Source organism: Sinohyriopsis cumingii, chromosome 16 (genome assembly GCF_028554795.1).
Source record: "Sinohyriopsis cumingii isolate HCF-2022 chromosome 16, ASM2855479v2, whole genome shotgun sequence".
In the NCBI taxonomy this organism is placed as follows: domain Eukaryota; kingdom Metazoa; phylum Mollusca; class Bivalvia; order Unionida; family Unionidae; genus Sinohyriopsis; species Sinohyriopsis cumingii.
In genome coordinates, this window is record NC_142976.1 from 15,344,011 (window position 1) to 15,366,101 (window position 22,091).

A 22,091-nucleotide genomic window follows, 5' to 3' on the forward strand; every position below is an offset into this window, starting at 1 on the left:
ATTAAGTACTACAAGATAAAATAAAAAAGAAAGATGTCACAAATCTGTAAATTGCATATAAAATAAAAAATATTGCAAAAACTATACAATCCTACAAAAATATGGGGTAAACTTTTCTTCTAATAAACCTCATCCTCTTAAAAAGTGATACATAGGATTAGACAGATATGTGGGTTGGAAGGTAGGTAAAAAGAATAACAGATGAGAGAAAAAAGAGGAAAGGAAGAATACAGATTTAACCCATCTAATAATTACTGGTCACCAGTTACTATAAGCATAAAGCTGGGATAAAGGAGACTGTAAAATAGCAGTTACTGGTCACAATGAACTGGTGGTTGATATATACAACCAAAATGTATAAGAAATTTCAAGGGGACTGAAAATGGTGATCTTTGTGGGCAGGTGGTCTTTATATAAAAATTGTGTTACACCAGATTTTGGTTGTATATAGCCTTTACATAGATTTTTAATTACCATTTTTGTTCACAGACAAAACAGATGGATGGATGGATTTGAGTGGGTGGGTGGGTGATCAATAGATGGATGGATAGATTGACAGATAGACAGCATCATGTGTGGAAGGAAACAAAAACATTAAAAGCCATATGACAACTAAATCACATAATGAATAAGGAACATCAAACCAAAAACTATTAGATAAATATATATCTGATCTAAGGAAGAAAAAAAAATGCAGAAACTTCAAACACGTTATATTTTACCTTAAGCTTTCTTTGCCAATTCTTAATTACTTTTACCATCATTCAAAACAGGCTACATACACACTGCCTGTCCTGACAGTCATAACTTTCTGTATTAAAATGATAGATTTATTTCATAGCTGTGATAGAGAAATATGGTAAACTTACTGATATAAGGCAAGAGGATCACACGATGATTCTTATCTGTATAGTAGGCAATGAATTCCACAAGTGCCAATGTAAACACTAACAGAATTCCTATAATACCTGTGATTAGAGTGGCCAAAAACCACCTGAAAAGAAAACAAAAAAATTATAATAGGAACAATTTTGCAGTCTTTTTAATGTTGGCTACGCTGATGCATGATCCAAACAGCTAAAATACTCTTTAGAGAAGGGAAAAAAGTAGGCCACTATAACTCACTTTCTTACGAGCATAAATACAAGTCCTTGAAACGAATCTAATTATAACACTGTATAACAGCAAAATCCTGTATTATGAAATTTAACTGCAAAAGCTAAAAACAACATAATACACTTTGAAAAAGAGGACACATGCACACAAACACTAAGATATACAGAGACACACAGACAGACACACACACACACACAAACTCCTAAAATCCAAAACCTCATTATACCAGAATCTGCATGACAGAATTATTTAATTCCCTTGATATAACTTTTTCCCCAATAAACTGAAAACTCTCAACTCTGAATACTGAAACAAATATTTATCCCAAATTTAAATTCAACACTTTAAAAAAAAACACACAACAGAAAGTTGGTTCAAAACTTGGAAATATATTTTAGCTGCTAAATTCCTGACACATATGGGAACAGATTAATTATGGTTAGCAAGTTCAGTAGTGTACAGAAAAATATCCTAAGGAAACACTTGGTTAAAACAATACTCAACATGTGTGCTGGAACAGATTAGAGCTGACAACTAGCTAATCTGAAGTCTCCGCACCATAAATACGAGACAGATTTTAATGCTTTTAGATAGCCATTTTATGAAGACCATGTTTATCTGCAAATCACCTAATATAATGCTTGATATTATTCATTGGTATACATAATCAATAGAACAGTGTTTGCTTCTATCAGGGCCTAGCCAAGCATGTGGCTTTGCCTTGCTGATGGAGACCGATTAAACACAATTCTAACAGTCAGATTCTCAATGACACACCCCACAGTTTCTGATGTTATACAGCTATTAAGAAAACGTCATAACTGCTAAGGATGCACATAATCTGGCTACTCCGCAAGAAATGCAACAATAAACACAAACCACAGTAGATATATAAGGTGGTAAGAAAAAACAGACAATGTTCCATAACTTCTTCAAGCCAGGCCTTTGAACTGTGAACATTATGAATGATATGGAGTATTTAAACATTGTGGAATATCATTCATAATTCGAACAGACTTGTATCACAGTTATAAATTTATCTAGTTCCTCAGATGTTTCTTGTGACAAGGACTGTATAGACAGAACTGTATTTATTCATGTTACAGGAAGTGATTTTTGAAGGAATATGTATGCTAATTGGTCATTAAATAAATATATTTGAATCAAAATAACAGCTTTCTTAATTTTGTACATTCTTAAGCACAGATACTGATGCTCCCATAATTACATTCCCTCAGACACACCTCTGTCTCACATCATATAAGCATTTAGAAAAAGAATTTTTTCACATCTGCAAAAACCTCAATCAAATGAAAACTTTTCAAAACAAAGGGTTTTGAGGATTTTTAAACACACACACACATACATATATCTATAAATGCAATAAACTAACAATGAACAGTGCGAAACTAGTAATTAGCTAACCGAGTGCTTTTGACTCTTCAATGAGTCTTTTTCAAAGGCAAATACAAAACATACACAAGACAAACAAATAAAACAGAAAAACGGTTATGTCTGCAAAACTTTACATGGCTGTTTCTACAGGAATTCAACCTTTTAACTCTATTATGTGTCAACTCATTTAAGCCAAGAAGACTAGAAAAAGACAACGATGCACAAATAAAATTATCTTTTGCAGCCGACATATTTTCTTTTAAATAATTCTCTAAATTTGCTTGATAGCCTATGACTACTAGGACAATGAAATATCAGGGATATAATCTGTGCTTACATATATTTACATAAAATAATGGATGTCATTATGGCTCATCAATTTCTAGGTCAGCACAAATATTTTCCAGTATCAGCAACAAGCTGAAACAAACTAGTTAACACATAATACAGTTAAAAGGTTGAATTCATGATGAAACAGCCATGCAAAGTTTCGCAAACATAGCCATTTTTCTGTTTTATTTGTTTGTCTTGTCAATGTTTTGTAATTGCCTTTAAAAAATACTCATTAAAGAGTCGAAAGCACTCGGTTAGCTAGATACTAGTTTCGCACCGTTTGTTGTCAGTGTATTGCATTTATCTTAATCAATCCATGACACACGTGATCCCTTGTTGCTGGATCCAGTGCACATGAAAGGATTGTTATTTGCCATATAATCTGTATTCTATATATATATATATATATATATATATATATATATATATATATATATCACCACAATGAGTTGGCAGTCACGTCAGAGTTGAGATATATGCAAATAACTTTACACTGCTATAGAATAATAATCTCAACACCACTATAATTGTGTCTCGAATCCTTTGCATGGAAGGCAAAAACTGAGAAAATTGCTTACTTACAAACTTTACTATAAATTTTCTTACAAACACTGACAATAACCTTTTAACAAAAATAACCATCTCTAAACATCTAACAGTGGTTCTCAACTTTAAAAACTGCTGTGCTATAGCATAATTTTTTGCTCTTAAGTTTAAAATAAAAATATCAAATGTTAATGTTTCCCTTAAAAGAAAAAAATCCTCTGCATTTATACTTAAGACAAAATGTTACTGAAATCCAGAGCAACTGAAAATTATGCATAGTTTATGATGAATTTAATTGCCTTACCTGTAATTTCGGCTACCAACACAATTATTGAGCCATTTACAGTGGTGGTCAAAATCAGCAACACACTTGTTGCAAACGCTGCAGTGCTTAGATCTGGGACCACTACAGAAGAAAAAGACAGTCCTAAATATACATGAATGTATATTATAACATTGCATCTCTTTCAAAGGAATAGAATTGAAGCATAAGCTTAATTTCATATTATAACGAATAGGTGCTAGCATTGTGGTTACCATATTGTATTATCTCTGGCACCAAGCATTCCAGGTTCAAAACTCAGTAGGAGCAATAATATGCTTCCAAATATCTCAAACAGTATTAATGGAGGGTTTGATATTCAACAGTCATCAACAGGGGATATTAAATGGCAATATCTTTCTACACATATCAGTACTATTCAGTAAAACTAGGTGGTGCATATAGCCCTACAAATTGATTAGTGTTCATGTAATCTGAACTCTGCTTGCCTGACAGCAAAAACAATGAAACTCTTACGGACATTTATTCAAATCAGCTTCAAAAGGCACTGATTTAAAAGATTTTTTTAAAATACAAAATTACTCACCAAAATCTTCTAAGTTCAGCAATAATATACAATAATTAATGATTTCACCATTATTTGGTAATATTAAAAATAAAAAAGGCAATGTCAGAAAGAATACATACACATCAACTTCACAGATATAGCAGTGACAATTTTCTATGACATGACTGTGTCGGCTACGATCAAATGCAGGAATTTTTCCAATTTTGTTCTTGTTCATCACTGATGGATCTGCAGGGTTGATGCTGCTAGAAACAATGTGGCACAATACATGTACTATAAGGGCTATCCCTGGAATCTAAGCTGGAGTCAAGGATTATGTTTTACAGTGCATGGGCACCAGGTATTATTATATGGAATTTTAGGCATAACAACGGCATGTCTGAGCTTGTTAGTAGAAAAGAAATAAGCAAAATTAGTTGAGATTGACGGAAAAAAATCCCCATTTGTTAACATTTAATACAGTTAAGGATAACTGCTTTGAAGTGATGGAATATCTGTTTTAAATTATAGAGGTGTGTCCTTGGGCAAGGTACTTTAGTTCAATTGCCATGACACTACATAACCTACTTGTGCTGCTGTGCTATAAAATAGCAACCCAAATCCATCTCAAAGACCACTGTATACCTACATCTAAGCCTATGACAAAGACCATTGCATACCTACATCTAAGGCTGTGACAAATACCTCTGTATACCTACATCTAAGCCTGTGACAAAGACCACTGTATACTTACATCTAAGCCTGTGACAAAGACCACTGTATACTTACATCTAAGGCTGTGACAAAGACCACTGTATACCTACATCAATGCCTGTGACAAAGACCACTGCATACCTACATCTAAGCATGTGACAAAGACCACTGTATACCTACATCTAAGCCTGTGACAGTACTTTGTAAGTCAGTAGAGCATCACAAACAATTCATTATTGAACTATCAAGAAACATTTAAGGTTCAGAATACCACAAAAATACAGCAGTCTAAATTAGGCACCAAAATTTGGTCAAGATTAATTGTTGTATCTGGTCATTATAATTAGGTCACATGACTATGTGTGTGTGTGATTAGGATTTTTAACGTAGCTTTAACAATTTTTCAGTCATATCGCTACGATGTCTGCAGTGCAGCAGTTTATAGTGATGTCCAGCACTGGGGATATCATGCCGCAGACATGTAGCACAATGTCCCACCCAGTCACATTATCCTGACACCAGTCCAACCAGTCCTAACACTAACCTCCTAATGCTCAGCGCCTAGCAAGGCAGCTGTTAGTACCATTTCTGTAAGTCTTTGGTATGACTCGGCTGGGCAATGAACCCACGACCTCCTGTTTCTGTGGCGGATGCTCTAACCACTAGGCCACTGGATCAGTCAGTAACAAGCTTAATTATGATATGTGATTGGCTAATTGCTTATAATTACTCTGTATTAAGATTACATACTATTTATGTACAGATCATTCTATGAACAAGAAAGTTTAAGTCTGCATGATTTCCCAATGAATAACATACTATGCCTCTGAAAACCAATTATTTTGATATCTTGGCCTATTTCAATATACCAAAAATAAGTGCTCACAATTTATCAAATTATGCTGAAATGATAATACATACAATAGAAATAAATGAAAACTGTGACATAGGTTCATCTTCAACACAGCTAAACTTTCAAAAAATGGATCTGAACATCCCTCTTGTTCAGCACTATAAGGCATGAATGTGAGTATCGTTCTAGACTGGTTCTCAGTGTACAAAGGCTTTGCTTCTGAGCATAGTTTATAACACATCGAACCAAAAGGTAGATAACTCCATCTGAAGAAGTACTGTATCTCTCAGCACTCTAACGAAATATGAAGAACCCCTAAATAAGGTATCATATAAAATATAAAGGATACAATGTATCCAGCAGGATGCCATTCTTTAGGCAGAGCAGGTACAAGTGTGGTGAAGTGAATTATTGCAAAATATGCAACACAAATCCAAGCAACAAACTGGAGTGGATGGGGAGGGCAGGACCAGCCATTGCCGCGACAGGTTTCCCTGAAATTTTTCCCTGGCTCAACATCACCACCCATCTGGAACAAATACCTGTAACATGCAAAAGTGAGTAATAATCACATATATGTTGAAATACATTTTTACATTTTGATCCTGTGTTTTAATGATAAATCTACATACAAAGTGTGTATTTTTTAACTATAAAAGAGGTAACAAAAATATGTTTTAACAAAGTGCTCATAATTCAAACACTTTGTTATGACTCTTTTTGATCAATTAATCTGCTATTCTAATTTCTTTGTTTTTATTACAATTCTAAATGAATTGTTCATTACATGATACTGCATGGCATCTACAAGGCTTTATTAGGCACTCATGTAATCAATCAATCAATCAATCTATCCAGTGTTGTCATAAGAGGTCAGCAATATGAGAGACTGCCTTAGTTGCCAAGCCAGGGGTGGTGCATAGTGGGAGGAAGGGAAATAAATTTGGTACTTCACTGTTGCATCACTAAAGCTCTAAGACTATGATTTACTAGGAGTAGGATTCATAATTACACTAAGACATTATCATTTGTATTCAGTCAATCAAAGACTGCCATTAGACTCATTGGAGAAAGTGACCGGCTCAGTTTCATTCAGCCTCTGACTCTGATAGTGAACAAGATTACTCGTGTCTGTCATTTTTGTTTTAGAACTAAATATTACTAATAATATATTTCAAATTTATGCAAAGATATTACCATAATAATTGGGAGAAATCTAGTATAATGGTATTTGACAATTTTACACTAACATCAAATATAATATCCAAGTACATCAAATGTTTTCACCTAATGGAAACATGTTTCTGGCTTGGTGCTGCCTGTATATTAAAATTATGACTAGTAGGTTACATGACCCTAATGTGATGTTATGTATATTTGATTTAATTAAATTATTTGTTTGTTAGTTTTAAATTTCTTTATTTCATTACATGCTACTGTAATGTAACTTTATTTACTGGAAATGTTCAGTTCTGAGTGATTTTTGACATAATTCCTGATCTTGATTCAAACCAGTAATAGTTGTAGAAAACAACTTTTAAAAAAAAAAATTCTTTCTCAGAGTAAAATTCATAAAGTGGAATCGAGACCATACCTGGCCTATGTGGCAAATAATATGTAGCAATTGTTGCAAACTCTGGTTTTTCCAGAGGATTGACCAACATCCAGGCATCTGTTTTGCATTGTAGCTAGATTTATTAGTGATGTTTTGAGAAATAATAGTTATTCTTGCCATAACACTTGAGAAGTCAATGTCTTTTATGCTGTGACCAGTTGTTTTGGGCTAATTATTTTATTTTTCTTCAAATTATTGATATTCCATGAGATTATTTTTCCCTGGAAATACTTGTGCTCTAAATTAATTATTGGACAATGACAGTTATTGAAATTTACACAGAATTCAAATACTGGAATATTATTTTCTGCGATTCAACAAATAAATGTTGACACATCAGTACAATGGTGACCACTGCATACATCATCAACTTCCATTTAGGATATAATCAGGATCTGAACTCAATTTCTTTAGTCCTTTTTATTACTAGGACTTCTATTTTGTAATTCTTGGATTAATTTTGGATTTGATTCGTAAAACCTAAGTTCTTTTCTCATTTTTACCTTGTTTTTGTAGGGAAATAAATTATTTGTTGAATTTTATAAAGCTTGTCTTCACTTTTTTCTAGTTATGTTTTGTAAGAGCCTAAACATGTATCAGTGATAATTACTGATGGTCATGTATAATAAGCACTGTTTGATTATAATCTTGTTCCAAAAACTGGTCACCTTATTCTAATAATAAAACTAACACTTTAACTTCTTCAACTCGATCACATCTGAGTGTATTCTCAAATTATTTACATACAGTGGACAATACAGTATGAGATACACATTGATTTCCTGTCAATACAAAGCAAAATTTTATAACATGACTTCTTTCCCTAAATACAGGCATACAAGTTTATGGTCATGAACATCGGAATAGGAGCATGTGTTAAAGAATGGCAGACTCTGCCTCTGATTCCACGAAACATACTGGTTGGAGACCAATTCTCGCCACTTTTTCCTGTTTTTTGCTATTTTAAATCATCCACTACCGACATGAACTTGCTCCGAGGCATTACATAATACATTTTGAAATTCATTCCTTTTCAACATCTTGTATTCATTTAAACATATACGCTTGGAATGCTGGTGACATGGCCCAATATTTTCAACAAACACATATACACTCTCTCCTTATTACCATACCATAATTCGATATAAATTACATTTTAGGAAATGTTTAGAGAGACGTTTTATCATTTTTGTCTGTCCCGTTTATATTAGTAAATGTCAGTGAAATTGTAACGTTGACAAATAAGACACGTCAGCCACTAGATAACAATCAAACTTTCTCATGAGAAGTATCAAATAAAATAAAAACAGTATCGGTTTTAATGCGATTCAGTTTAAACTTACGTCCAACACTAGCCAACATTAGACGCCGCCATATTGACTCCAAGGTGATTATGACAACTTTAGATCGATGAATTATTCATGCGCGAATTGCTTTCATTTAGTCCCGAATAATTGGAAGTACTGATATACATAAACAAACACTATTGTAAATATAATTTTACGATAACAATCAATCATCAAATGATACAATGTTCTTTGATATGGAAATTACTTTTAACAAAAGTAACGGACTGTTTAACGACTTCGCATGAATATCTTAACCGAGGATACGTTCTATTAGACTGGTCCCCAGTCTTTATTCGAATTTAAAAATGAATGAACAGGAACCAGGCTACATTCCGTATGTTGCGTTCTACTATTTCGTATTTAGCATGAGGTTAGATTCTTAAGGAAAAGAATGTCCAGGTTTTCCTAACTTGTTATACTGGCTATTTAAGAAAGACTTTGCATTTCTTAGTTATTATTCAAGAAACATTTAATTCCCTTAATTTTGGTGTCTCATTGATGGGTGTTATATGGATAATTTAGTACACAGCTTAACCTTATTCCAGATGTGCATCTTTAATAAAAATTACTAGCTCCGCTTGATCAGTTTTCTTTCTTGGACTTGTAAAAAAAAAAAAAAGAGCCGATAACTTTCCCCTATTTTAATAGCTAATAAAGATAGTGTACTTTTGACTATTTCAGGTTGACTATTTTAGCACAGAGAAGCAGTTATCTGGTTAATTGTGTTATTAGATCATGTACAATTTCCACAAGTACAATATCCAAAGAAATTTCATCCTAAGTACAGACAAGTAATATGGAGGTATGCTAATATCATCTACAATGTGCATGTTGCAAATGTAAACAACTCCACCTTACACCAATCACTCTTTGAAGCTCATAATATCTGTTAAGCGCCCCCTTAGACATCGAATCCCATAGTCTCGTTCAACCACTCTTTGAGATAGTCACCATAATAGGGTCCATGCCGATCATAGGTCTACAGGTATATTTTCGCTTCTTTTGTTTCTGTTTGTTTCTTTCTTTTTTTCGTCTTCTTTTTTTTTTAATTATTATTTTTTATTTTTTACATTAATGGGAGAGATTACCAACTGTCTGGGGCGCAATCCTGAATGAAGCTTTTATATCAGCTCGTAATATCAGCAGCTAGCAGCTAGCTAGTAATGATTATATTTATTTCAATCGACCTCGATATGGTAGGTAAAATCTTTCTTCTTTTGACCCAATGGCATTAAATCCTTCAGAACACACATATTTTTCATATTAATCCTTGTCTGAACAGAACACCTGCGTATCCATCGGTTACTGGCCCTTTTTTCTTAAATTGCTGACGCATGTGTGGAAAGCAACTGCACCCTTAGGCAACAGCAGCGCGAGGAGTCCGTCTTGCGAGTACTGTATCACTAGAAACTCAACGAGTTACAGTTTCCTTGGGGTGCTACTGCTTTCCACGCATCCTAATAGGAGACTGAAAGCTTTATTCAGAGTTGTGCCCTACACAGTTTGTCTCCGCAACCGGTAATGTCAGAAAAAAAAAAGCGAAGATCTACTTGTTGGTCTATGGCGATCACAGTTCATACACTTTCAGAATATGTCGACTCAACGCATGAGTACACTCACAGAAGGGATTCCCCCTCTTTTGCTTTCCCTTTCCTTTTGAAATTCAGTCATCAACAAGGTCCAGATAATCAGACTGTGTACGGTGGCGCTCTAGACCAACAAGTACATCGCTGCTTTTTTTCTGGCATTACTGGTAATGGAGACAAACTGTGCGAGGCATTATTCTGAATATACTTTTCCGTCACAATAGTTTCAGACTATCGGCTACTCGCTAGTAACTAATGTAATTTATTTTGACTGACCTTTGTACATGGATGGCAAGTAAAATCCATCTTCTTTTGAACCATATCATTAAGTCCTTCACAACACTCAAGTTTTAGTACTAATTCCTGTCAGAATAGAACACCTCTGTATCCATCAGTTATTGACCTTTTTTAAATTGCTGACGCATGCGTAGAAGGCACAATCATCACAAGATTTACCAAGGATTGAATAATTAGGAGCACCATACTCACTGCGAAATGAGATATTGTGGCTGCTTAGCCTAGAGTTCTTGCATTCTTGAGGGACAAGAAGACTTAAATTTTCTACTTTAAAAATCGTGCATCCAATAAATGGTTCAGATAGTTCTTGAGCCAATATTCAGAAACTCAGAGAGAGACAAAATATCATTGGTGTCAAGAGCCATCACTTATATTAACAAGATCTAGTGTCATCAGGACACATCACTGTACGCATTAATATGGCCGCAGATGGCCGAGTCCTTCCTGCTTTTCTAATGTTTGAAAAATATTTAACCCATATTGCATATTGAGATGGTGTTACAGGTAATTCGATCGTTGGAATATCAGAATCTAGATTCATGGATCTTTTTCTGACGTTTTATTAGAGATCTCTTCATTAATAATTTTGGGAAAGAGCGCTCAGTGTAGGTGGTTACGAATGTCCACGACAACCATATCAACCCGGAAGTTCTAAAGATCGCCAGAGAAATCTAGGTAGAACTTTCTTGGACTTCCTCCTTATACTACCCACAATCTGCAGCCTTTAGATGCTGGAGTCATTGGGCCTCTAAAGATGAAAGCCAGTTCCTTCGCTTGGAGCTTTGGATTCATCAGTCAACAAAATACCATCAACAAGGCAAATTCTGTCTGATGCAGATGGTCAACAATTCTTTCCGTCAAATTTAAAATATTGTTTCAAGAAGTCAGGTGTCTATCTTGTGAATCTAGATGGGATTGTCAAACGTCAAGTTATGCCGTCACAATTCATCTCCAAACCCACTTCTAACCAGCTCTTTTAAGACTGTTTCAGCAAGATCTCCAGATCAGAAGACATCACCATCTGTAGAACAAACACCGTCAGCATCTTCAAATACATATTCATCATCTGCACAAGTGACATTTAATTATTCCTGTGACAGATGTTGATATTACTGGAGCGGAGGAATCCTCTAGTGAAAGAGTTTTTAATCCCGACGCTTTGTTTCCGCCCAGGCCAGATCAGGAGGTAGAAAGTTTCCGAGGTTTTCGACCCCCTCACGCTAAAAAGTAGAAAGAAAAGAAAAGGACATATACAAATGCACAGTCGCTTGTCACTTAAAATTTTACCATCGTTTTATTCTTGCGCATGTTTATTGAGTATTATGCTCATTTTGAGTAAATAGGCACCTATAGAGTTTTGTTTTGGTGCCCTTTTAAGGAAAGTCAGAGCCCTTTTGAAATTTTGGAGACACCCCCCTCCCAACACACACACACACACACACACTTGACCTGATCCAGCCTTGCTGCCAGTGCCTGCGAAGCCTCAAAGAGCAGAAAGAAGATGCATCACTGAGGCAAGAGTGATTATAAGTGATAACTTATGTCAGCAACTGGTTAAGAAAACTGAAGCAGAAGAAAGAAGAAAAAAAGAGATGAAATACCGGAAAAGACAAAGAGACGAAAGAAAGACAAAAAATAAAATAAAAGATAAACTGAGAAATGAAAGAAAACACCAAGCAGGAATAAGAAACAAGATTTATATGGGGGCTGTAAAGATGCAGAATCATTTCCTGAGCATACAGATGTAAACTGGAATTTTACAAGTTATATGAGAAATTGTAGCACCTGATCAGTGCTGGATTAACCGACGAGGGAGCCATTAATGACGCCTATTTTAACCTCATCTCTTGCTCGGCTACATCAACATAAAGTGAATAAAAATAATGTTGATACATGTTTTATTTTGACGTTTTTAACGTTTAATTGTTGTTACTTGTGCACATTTTTATAAGTAATTTTTACAGAATTAACTAAAGAATTAATTAACCAACGAGTGCAAGTCAAGTATTTAATGAAAAAAAGCGGATACAGCCAGCCTTCTGATTATAAGATTATAAGAACTGAGCGGCATGCAAAATTGTAAACCCCACCACACACACCTCTCTCTCTCTCTCTCTCTCTCTCTCTCAGTAATTTTGTTCATTGGGAATGTGCCCCAGAATTAAGATTTGCGGGGGGGGGGGGCTTTCTCCACGAAAATGATACAATAATCCCCCCCCCCCCCGATTTTCAGAACGACACTGCATAATAGACATATTTGATCTTGTGCTCCGAATTTCTAAACGATGAACATTTAATAATTTAGTAACATGCAATGATTTCCTATTCAAAATAGTTTTCGAAGGACGTAGGTTTGTGTGATTCCTATTCAAAATAGTTTTCGAAGGACCTAGGTTTGTGTGATGCCTATTCAAAATAGTTTTCGAAGGACCTAGGTTTGTGTGATTCCTATTCAAAATAGTTTTCGAAGGACCTAGGGTTGTGTGATTCCTATTCAAAATAGTTTTCGAAGGACCCAGGTTTGTGTGAATACCGTCAACAAGAAGGACACTATGTAATATTAAACAAAAGTCAGTGTTATCGAAATGGTATGTTAGGTCATAAACATGATTGAACAAAAGTCAGTGCTATCGAAATGGTATATTAGGTCATAAACATGATCGAACAAAAGTCAGTGTTATTGAAATGGTATGTTAGGTCATAAACATGGTTGAACAAAAGTCAGTGTTATCGAAATGGTATGTTAGGTCATAAACATGATTGAACAAAAGTCAGTGTTATCGAAATGGTATGGTTAGGTCATAAACATGGTTGAACAAAAGTCAGTGTTATTGAAATGGTATGTTAGGTCATAAATATGATTGAACAAAAGTCAGTGTTATCGAAATGGTGTGTTAGGTCATAAATATGATTGAACAAAAGTCAGTGTTATCGAAATGGTGTGTTAGGTCATAAATATGATTGAACAAAAGTCAGTGTTATTGAAATGGTCTGTTAGGTCATAAACATGATTGAACAAAAGTCAGTGTTATCGAAATGGTGTGTTAGGTCATAAATATGATTGAACAAAAGTCAGTGTTATTGAAATGGTATGTTAGGTCATAAATATGATTGAACAAAAGTCAGTGTTATTGAAATGGTATGTTAGGTCATAAACATGGTTGAACAAAAGTCAGTGTTATTGAAATGGTGTGTTAGGTCATAAATATGATTGAACAAAAGTCAGTGTTATCGAAATGGTGTGTTAGGTCATAAATATGATTGAACAAAAGTCAGTGTTATCGAAATGGTATGTTAGGTCATAAACATGGTTGAACAAAAGTCAGTGTTATTGAAATGGTGTGTTAGGTCATAAATATGATTGAACAAAAGTCAGTGTTATCGAAATGGTGTGTTAGGTCATAAATATGATTGAACAAAAGTCAGTGTTATCGAAATGGTGTGTTAGGTCATAAATATGATTGAACAAAAGTCAGTGTTATCGAAATGGTGTGTTAGGTCATAAATATGATTGAACAAAAGTCAGTGTTATTGAAATGGTCTGTTAGGTCATAAACATGATTGAACAAAAGTCAGTGTTATCGAAATGGTGTGTTAGGTCATAAATATGATTGAACAAAAGTCAGTGTTATTGAAATGGTATGTTAGGTCATAAATATGATTGAACAAAAGTCAGTGTTATTGAAATGGTATGTTAGGTCATAAACATGGTTGAACAAAAGTCAGTGTTATTGAAATGGTGTGTTAGGTCATAAATATGATTGAACAAAAGTCAGTGTTATCGAAATGGTGTGTTAGGTCATAAATATGATTGAACAAAAGTCAGTGTTATCGAAATGGTATGTTAGGTCATAAACATGGTTGAACAAAAGTCAGTGTTATTGAAATGGTGTGTTAGGTCATAAATATGATTGAACAAAAGTCAGTGTTATCGAAATGGTGTGTTAGGTCATAAATATGATTGAACAAAAGTCAGTGTTATCGAAATGGTGTGTTAGGTCATAAATATGATTGAACAAAAGTCAGTGTTATTGAAATGGTATGTTAGGTCATAAATATGATTGAACAAAAGTCAGTGTTATTGAAATGGTATGTTAGGTCATAAACATGGTTGAACAAAAGTCAGTGTTATTGAAATGGTATGTTAGGTCATAAATATGATTGAACAAAAGTCAGTGTTATCGAAATGGTGTGTTAGGTCATAAATATGATTGAACAAAAGTCAGTGTTATCGAAATGGTATGTTAGGTCATAAACATGGTTGAACAAAAGTCAGTGTTATTGAAATGGTATGTTAGGTCATAAATATGATTGAACAAAAGTCAGTGTTATCGAAATGGTGTGTTAGGTCATAAATATGATTGAACAAAAGTCAGTGTTATCGAAATGGTATGTTAGGTCATAAACATGGTTGAACAAAAGTCAGTGTTATTGAAATGGTATGTTAGGTCATAAATATGATTGAACAAAAGTCAGTGTTATCGAAATGGTGTGTTAGGTCATAAATATGATTGAACAAAAGTCAGTGCTATCGAAATGGTATATTAGGTCATAAACATGATCGAACAAAAGTCAGTGTTATTGAAATGGTATATAAGGTCATAAACATGATTGAACAAAAGTCAGTATTATCGAAATGGTATGTTAGGTCATAAACATGATTGAACAAAAGTCAGTGTTATCGAAATGGTATGTTAGGTCATAAACATGATTGAACAAAAGTCAGTGTTATTGAAATGGTATGTTAGGTCATAAACATGATTGAACAAAAGTCAGTATTATCGAAATGGTATGTTAGGTCATAAACATGGTTGAACAAAAGTCAGTGTTATTGAAATGGTATGTTAGGTCATAAATATGATTGAACAAAAGTCAGTGTTATCGAAATGGTATGGTTAGGTCATAAACATGGTTGAACAAAAGTCAGTGTTATTGAAATGGTATGTTAGGTCATAAATATGATTGAACAAAAGTCAGTGTTATTGAAATGGTATGTTAGGTCATAAATATGATTGAACAAAAGTCAGTGTTATTGAAATGGTATGTTAGGTCATAAACATGATTGAACAAAAGTCAGTGTTATCGAAATGGTATGTTAGGTCATAAACATGACTGAACAAAAGTCAGTGTTATTGAAATGGTATGTTAGGTCATAAATATGATTGAACAAAAGTCAGTGTTATTGAAATGGTGTGTTAGGTCATAAACATGATTGAACAAAAGTCAGTGTTATCGAAATGGTGTGTTAGGTCATAAATATGATTGAACAAAAGTCAGTGTTATTGAAATGGTATGTTAGGTCATAAACATGATTGAACAAAAGTCAGTATTATCGAAATGGTATGTTAGGTCATAAACATGATTGAACAAAAGTCAGTGTTATCGAAATGGTAAGTTAGGTCATAAACATGACTGAACAAAAGTCAGTGTTATTGAAATGGTATGTTAGGTCATAAACATGATTGAACAAAAGTCAGTATTATCGAAATGGTATGTTAGGTCATAAACATAATTGAACAAAAGTCAGTGTTATCGAAATGGTATGTTAGGTCATAAACATGATTGAAAAAAATCGAACAGATATAGAATGAGCCTTTCAATATTGCCACCGTATCGCAAAACAGTTGAATAATGAAGTTTGTGTTTTTAAAAACATGTTTACTTTTACATGTGATGATAGTTTCACTGTAGAACCTAACATATTCATGTAAACTGAACTTCATACAATAATCAATATAGCATTGTTCATAACTCTATTTAGGCTTGTTTCAACGATCTTACTAAGTATGTTGTGAAACATAATGAATATACCCGCAGTAGGTAGGAGTGGAGTTTACAAATAATTATCTCATTTTTTTATTTGTTTGTTTGGCAAAAGACTAAATTTAGAACCTAAGGTATCCGTTAGTACCTCCTCTGAGGCTACGTAATGCGAGCTGCACACCCGATTGCCGTATTGGTTGAAGAATCACGTGTACTTGTATGACTCTGCGTTCAATCTTTTGTCAGAACAAGTTCGTTAGACATATGCCTAAGAACAAAAACAAAAGTCATTCTTTTGTTGTAGGAAACGACGATACTTACTGATTTAGACATTGTTTAACGCCATATCAATTCCATCATAATCGGATCTTAATCTCGGTTGAACATGTGACTCCGTTTTTTTTTCTTTGTTAACTGTATCTGTGTCAAAGATACCCTGTCCATGTATGCTTGTCATACGGGGAAAATATCTTTTAAAATCGAACTTTCTAAGACCACAATTATTCAAGGGGCCTATGCCTAAGAAAGATGTGTACTACTAAGGCCTCGACAACTGAAAAAGAAAGATGGCATGAAACCTTATGTATCTGCATACATTTCCATGTAAATCATTCTATTTGAAATAATTATTAAAATGATGATAAAACAAAATAGTTCCAAAAAGAACTTGATATAAGCTGAAAGTCTATTTCATTATCCAACCTTGAGAGACTTTTCCAAGAAAAAAGTTTTTCCGTTCAATTTACTATTTTTTTTACTACTTGTAACTTATAATTTACAAAGTTATGTGGGACAAATAATGTGAAATTATATCAATCTAAATCACCTGTGTGAGGTGAACAGCTCTGAAATCAGACTGCCTCCGTTCATTTAAAAGTTGTCACCTGCTTAAAGACTTAAAGGAGACCAGAAACCAATGGAAATATAGAATAATAATAAAAGTACTATAGCTGAAAACCTTATTCTGAAGTATCATCTGCGACTGTAATGCCAATATTTAAATATTGGCCTATCTTCAAGGAGCTGAATTTCCGTGACCTCGTATGCAAAATTTCCGCGCCTATTCGGTTACTTTCGGGATGTGACGTCACAGTAGCGACTCCAGCAGCCCAAGTGGGAGTTGCCAGAGTAAAAGACAATACCGTTTTGCGTTGCTTACGGGTGTAATAGAACATTAAGAAAAGCCTGTGGACATATTTTTTTTTCCGAAAGAAAAAGGCATCATGAAAGAATGGGTACATTATTACAAACGAGTCGATTTCAAAGCAACACCATACAGCACTATGTGCTCGTTACATTTCTCAAAGGAATGTTACGAGAGGGATCATGAAAAAATAGCAGCTCAAAGATACGCAAATGCTAGGCCTAGACTAAAAGTTGGCGCTGTTCCAGACATTCCTTTGGACATTTAAAATCCTGGGAAAAGAGTCAAACGTGTAAATTACGACAATAGGCAGAAGGACGAGTAAGTGACCACAAAATGCAACAATCAATCCACATATCTTTTATCTAAAATAGCAGTGCTAAAAACAAATCTGATAGCCCTACACCCTAGGCCCCTTCTGGTTTTAGTTCCGGCCCATCCTGTATTCAAAGTGAGGTGCCCGTCAGGCTTGTCGAAACAAAAATTGTTTGCCTGAGGAAACTTTGATCGCGCTGGTGAAATGAGTAAATTTATTTTCAAGATTTTGACATACATGCCTTAACACGGCACAATCTAAATCAAATCACCACTGTCGTAGGTGAAATTTAGATTTGCTTTTAATCAAATGGAAGCTTTGCTAAAAATAAGATTCTAAACCTGTCGTGTTTCGAGAAAACACAATTTTCAGTAATCTTATAAAAATTAAATTTAAAAAAAATGCATTGTATACATGTAATATGCATAAACGGTAATCTGTATTAATTGGAACTGATATAAAACTATTCCTTGGGCAGTTTAAAAAGGAGCGATTTAAAAAAAGGTCAAAGTTTCACATTAACTGTCTGACAATAGAACGGGGGAGGGACTATTGACCCCCCCCCCCTTGCCCCAATGTGCGACCTCCCATTTGACGTGCCTTTTCTCGCTGTGATACGCCTTATTATTCCCCCATGGCAAGCCCCTTTTGCATATTCTGGTCAGTTCTGGCTAAATTGCAAAATAGCTAAAGTTTTGATTTAAGTACGCAAACAATAAAGCCGGTGTGACTAATGAACAGAATCCTTATCCTTACATTGATCTTGTGAAAAGGACTGCCCTTCGGACATACTTCAAAGAAACCATGTTCGACAGTGTGTGTATGTGTAAGCACCAGCAATTGATTACCAAATAAACGATGCCTATTTTGTTGTTACTTACGATGCCATGGACTTAATTTTAACAGTTCAAATCTGCAGTCACAAGTTACCGTACATGTGGCAACTGTTTTTCTCACGTTTTATGCCCCACCTTATTTTCTTAGGTTTAAGTCTTAATGCATGTAACAGTGTTTGCTGATTAAAATATTTATTCAGAATTAGTTCTTTAGGGCCACATATACTGCATGGTATATTTTGTTTTATTCCTTGTAAGTTAATCATGGTAATTAAACTTTTCATATACGGTGGAGGAATGTCAGGTGTTAACTGGCCGAGTTTCTTTGGCGGAAATGGAGATGCGATTTTGTTTGCAGAGAAAATTTCAACGTGATCATTCATTTAAGCTAATTGGTGACAATTTTATTCTTTTAATTATTCTTTTTTACTATAGTACTGTTGTAGTTGTTTAAAAAATCTGAAATTTACTTGAATAATGTTTAATCTTCACGTTCTATTTACTGAAGAAGAAAAACAGAAGAAAAAAACTGTTGTATGATATTAATTATTTCGTCCAGTGCCGGGTTTAGACGTGTGTGCGTGTGATTTGAATTTTTAACGTAGCTTTAACAATTTTTCAGTCATATCGCTACGATGTCAGCAGTGTGGCAGTTTAGACTGTGGATTGCATACCTTATATTTAAAAATGGTTTGGGGTTGGGTTTTTTCTTCTGACAAATGAAAATTGACAGACATAATGTAATAATCGGGACTTCGCTGCGCAAAATTGAGAGATATTACGAGATCGGGATGTAGATGAGGAAATACCCCCAAAATCGGGAGGTTTTTCTCCCGGCTTGAGAGTTGACAGGTATGAGCTGTCCGGGCTTGTGGAATTTCATTCAGGACTTTAGTTTATTTAAGTCACCAGCCCGGGGCCTGTGCCTAACAAATTTCTTTTAGTACTTACCAGTACAGTACATAAACTATTATATCAGACTGCAGATTCAACTTTTGAATGTGCAACCCAAATGTGGTCTCCTGTCTGCCTCGCTCGCCAATGTTTATGTTTGTATTCGAGGACTCGCTAGTATAGCGTCACGGTACCACGTGATCTGTCGTCTCATTAAAACTCGGAAAAACTCGGCAATTTACGGAATCGTGGTATCTTCCACGCAATATAATCACTACCCGCTTACGATATTTAATTTATAAACATTGCAGTCGAATTAAAATCTGTAGAGAATTACATACGTAAAAGGAAAATTTTGATTTCTAGTCTCCTTTAAACAAATGACAGAATTCTTAGCTCTTGAAACCACTTAAAAATATTCACCTTCTCTCGATGCTGATTTGTAACTTATTTATGTGGATTAGCAAAACTATGGTGCTTGCATGCATGTAAATTAATTTTGTGGGAAGTATTATGGTTGGCAAAGGTACATGTTTTAAAGTCACAGGATAACATGCCTAACTGATCCACAACTTGTGGCATGTTTTCGTCACGGAGATGCTAGAGATTCCCAATTCAATTTTAGACGATGGCTATAGTTTATAATTTCCTATTGCAAAGTTTGCACTCCTACTCTACCGACTCACGCGTATCAGCCATATCCCAAACATCAAGCCCTTTACGCATGCCTTTACATGATATATACACGCATACTTATACAAAAAAATAATATGGATATATATTCAAAACAACGTAAGAGTACTGCGATTCGGACAGGTCATAACTTATCACGACACTGCTACACACGGATATCTGTATCCGTATGGACTCTGTAAAGTACTGTCTCTTAGTAGGTTCTATCCTATCTTACTACCTGATATCTGTATCCGTATGGACTCTGTAAAGTAATGTCTCTTAGTAGGTACTATCCTATCTTACTGCCTGATATCTGTATCCGTATGGACTCTGTAAAGTACTGTCCCTTAGTAGGTTCTATCCTATCTTACTACCTGATATCTGTATCCGTATGGACTCTAAAGTGCTGTCTCTTATTAGGTATTATCTTATTTTACTACCTGATATCTGTATCCGTATGGACTCTGTGAAGTACTGTCTCTTAGTAGGTACTATCCTATCTTACTACCTGTTATCTGTATCCGTATGGACTCTTTTGGGCGACAGTCCATTGTCATACTCTTTCACTGGAATGTTAAGCGCTTTAAAGCCAGCATAGATAAAGAAGGATACAAGTTTTGACTGATAGTGGTTCTGAAAATATTTTCGCCAGCTTCGGGAAGGACTACACACGGGATTTTGTTTTCTGTAGCGATCAGGAGGAAACCAATCTTGTCCTGGCGTTTTGTAGTAGAAATACATATATAGTACAAGGCTCCCCATTTCCATCTAAAGCCGCTAACTGAACAAGCGTTCAGATTTATTAAGGATGGTGGTCTCTTCTGGAAGTCCATGTTCTTAAAGTTAAATATATTTAAGTACAGCTTATAAAAACTAGTGCGATATACGTGTATTATACCTCGGCTGGGTAAAGGACTGAAAGTACTGCCCACTTAACAAACTAGTGCGATATACGTGTAGTGTACCTCGGCTGGGTAAAGGACTGAAAGTACAGCCCACTAGAAACATCGGTCATCCTAATTTTTACATTAAAAACAGTTCTTGGGAGGGGTATAGTTTTAGTGTTTGGTATTTGGCTTTTTTTTCTCCCTAGAAATGGTTGATACTGGGAGATGTGAATGCGAAGGCTCTCTACGCGAAAAAAGCTTCCAGCCGGACGCTTTTCTCGTGTACCTTTGGATGAGCTCGGGTGTAATTCTTTCTACCACATTTACGATCTAATTTGAATCCGTGAAGGAAATGGGGTGATTAGTAATGTAGTCTATCGTTTTTTCCATCATCTGCTGCTTTGCCTCCATGGAATAAACGCTTTCGAAGTCTGAGGCCGTAACCTTTTCTAACTTGGAGGTCATATCCGTGCTAACTTTAAAGCCGTCCGGCAGGCCAGCTCCTAATTAAGGAGGGTCGTAAATAGAGTGACAACACGTTTAATGCCCGTATGTATCGTCTTTTCTCGCGGGTTTGCTCCCAGGTCTTTATCAGCCGTCTTTCTCGAGAGTTTTGACACAATTTTTATTAGTTTAATAAGAAAATTGTTTCTATACTTTATGACCTGTCACCTTGGATGACGATGTTGAGGACGTGGGTGAGGTCATATTAAACCACTGCCCTAAGGCTATGTGCTTACAATTTGCTTATTCCTATACACATCATTTCCTCCCTATATCCCTCCCGTGATATAAAAGAGAGACCCCGAACCACAAATTATGCGGCTAATACTACACCTCCGGTTAGCTCTCAGTTGGGAGTATCCTCGTCAGAGACAATTTGACTTCAACTCCCACCAAAAGAAGACTAACATTAATACTCGACCTGATCCTCTATCACCC

At 35.0% G+C, this 22,091-nt stretch overlaps 1 protein-coding gene across 1 annotated transcript in view; it reads right to left on the reverse strand.

Annotated features, from left to right (window-relative positions):
• LOC149779980 (uncharacterized) overlaps positions 1-8,843 on the reverse strand; it is a 45,975-nt gene extending 37,132 nt beyond the window's left edge. Inside the window, exons 1-5 of the mRNA XM_089936703.1 lie at positions 8,746-8,843; positions 6,137-6,329; positions 4,361-4,536; positions 3,695-3,796; positions 870-994 (exon numbers count right to left, since the gene is read on the reverse strand). Of these exons, the coding sequence (XP_089792829.1) occupies positions 870-994; positions 3,695-3,796; positions 4,361-4,536; positions 6,137-6,316 (583 nt within the window). The 5' untranslated portion in view covers positions 6,317-6,329; positions 8,746-8,843. The remainder of the gene's footprint in view (positions 1-869; positions 995-3,694; positions 3,797-4,360; positions 4,537-6,136; positions 6,330-8,745) is intronic.
• Between the last annotated feature and the right edge of the window lie 13,248 nt (positions 8,844-22,091).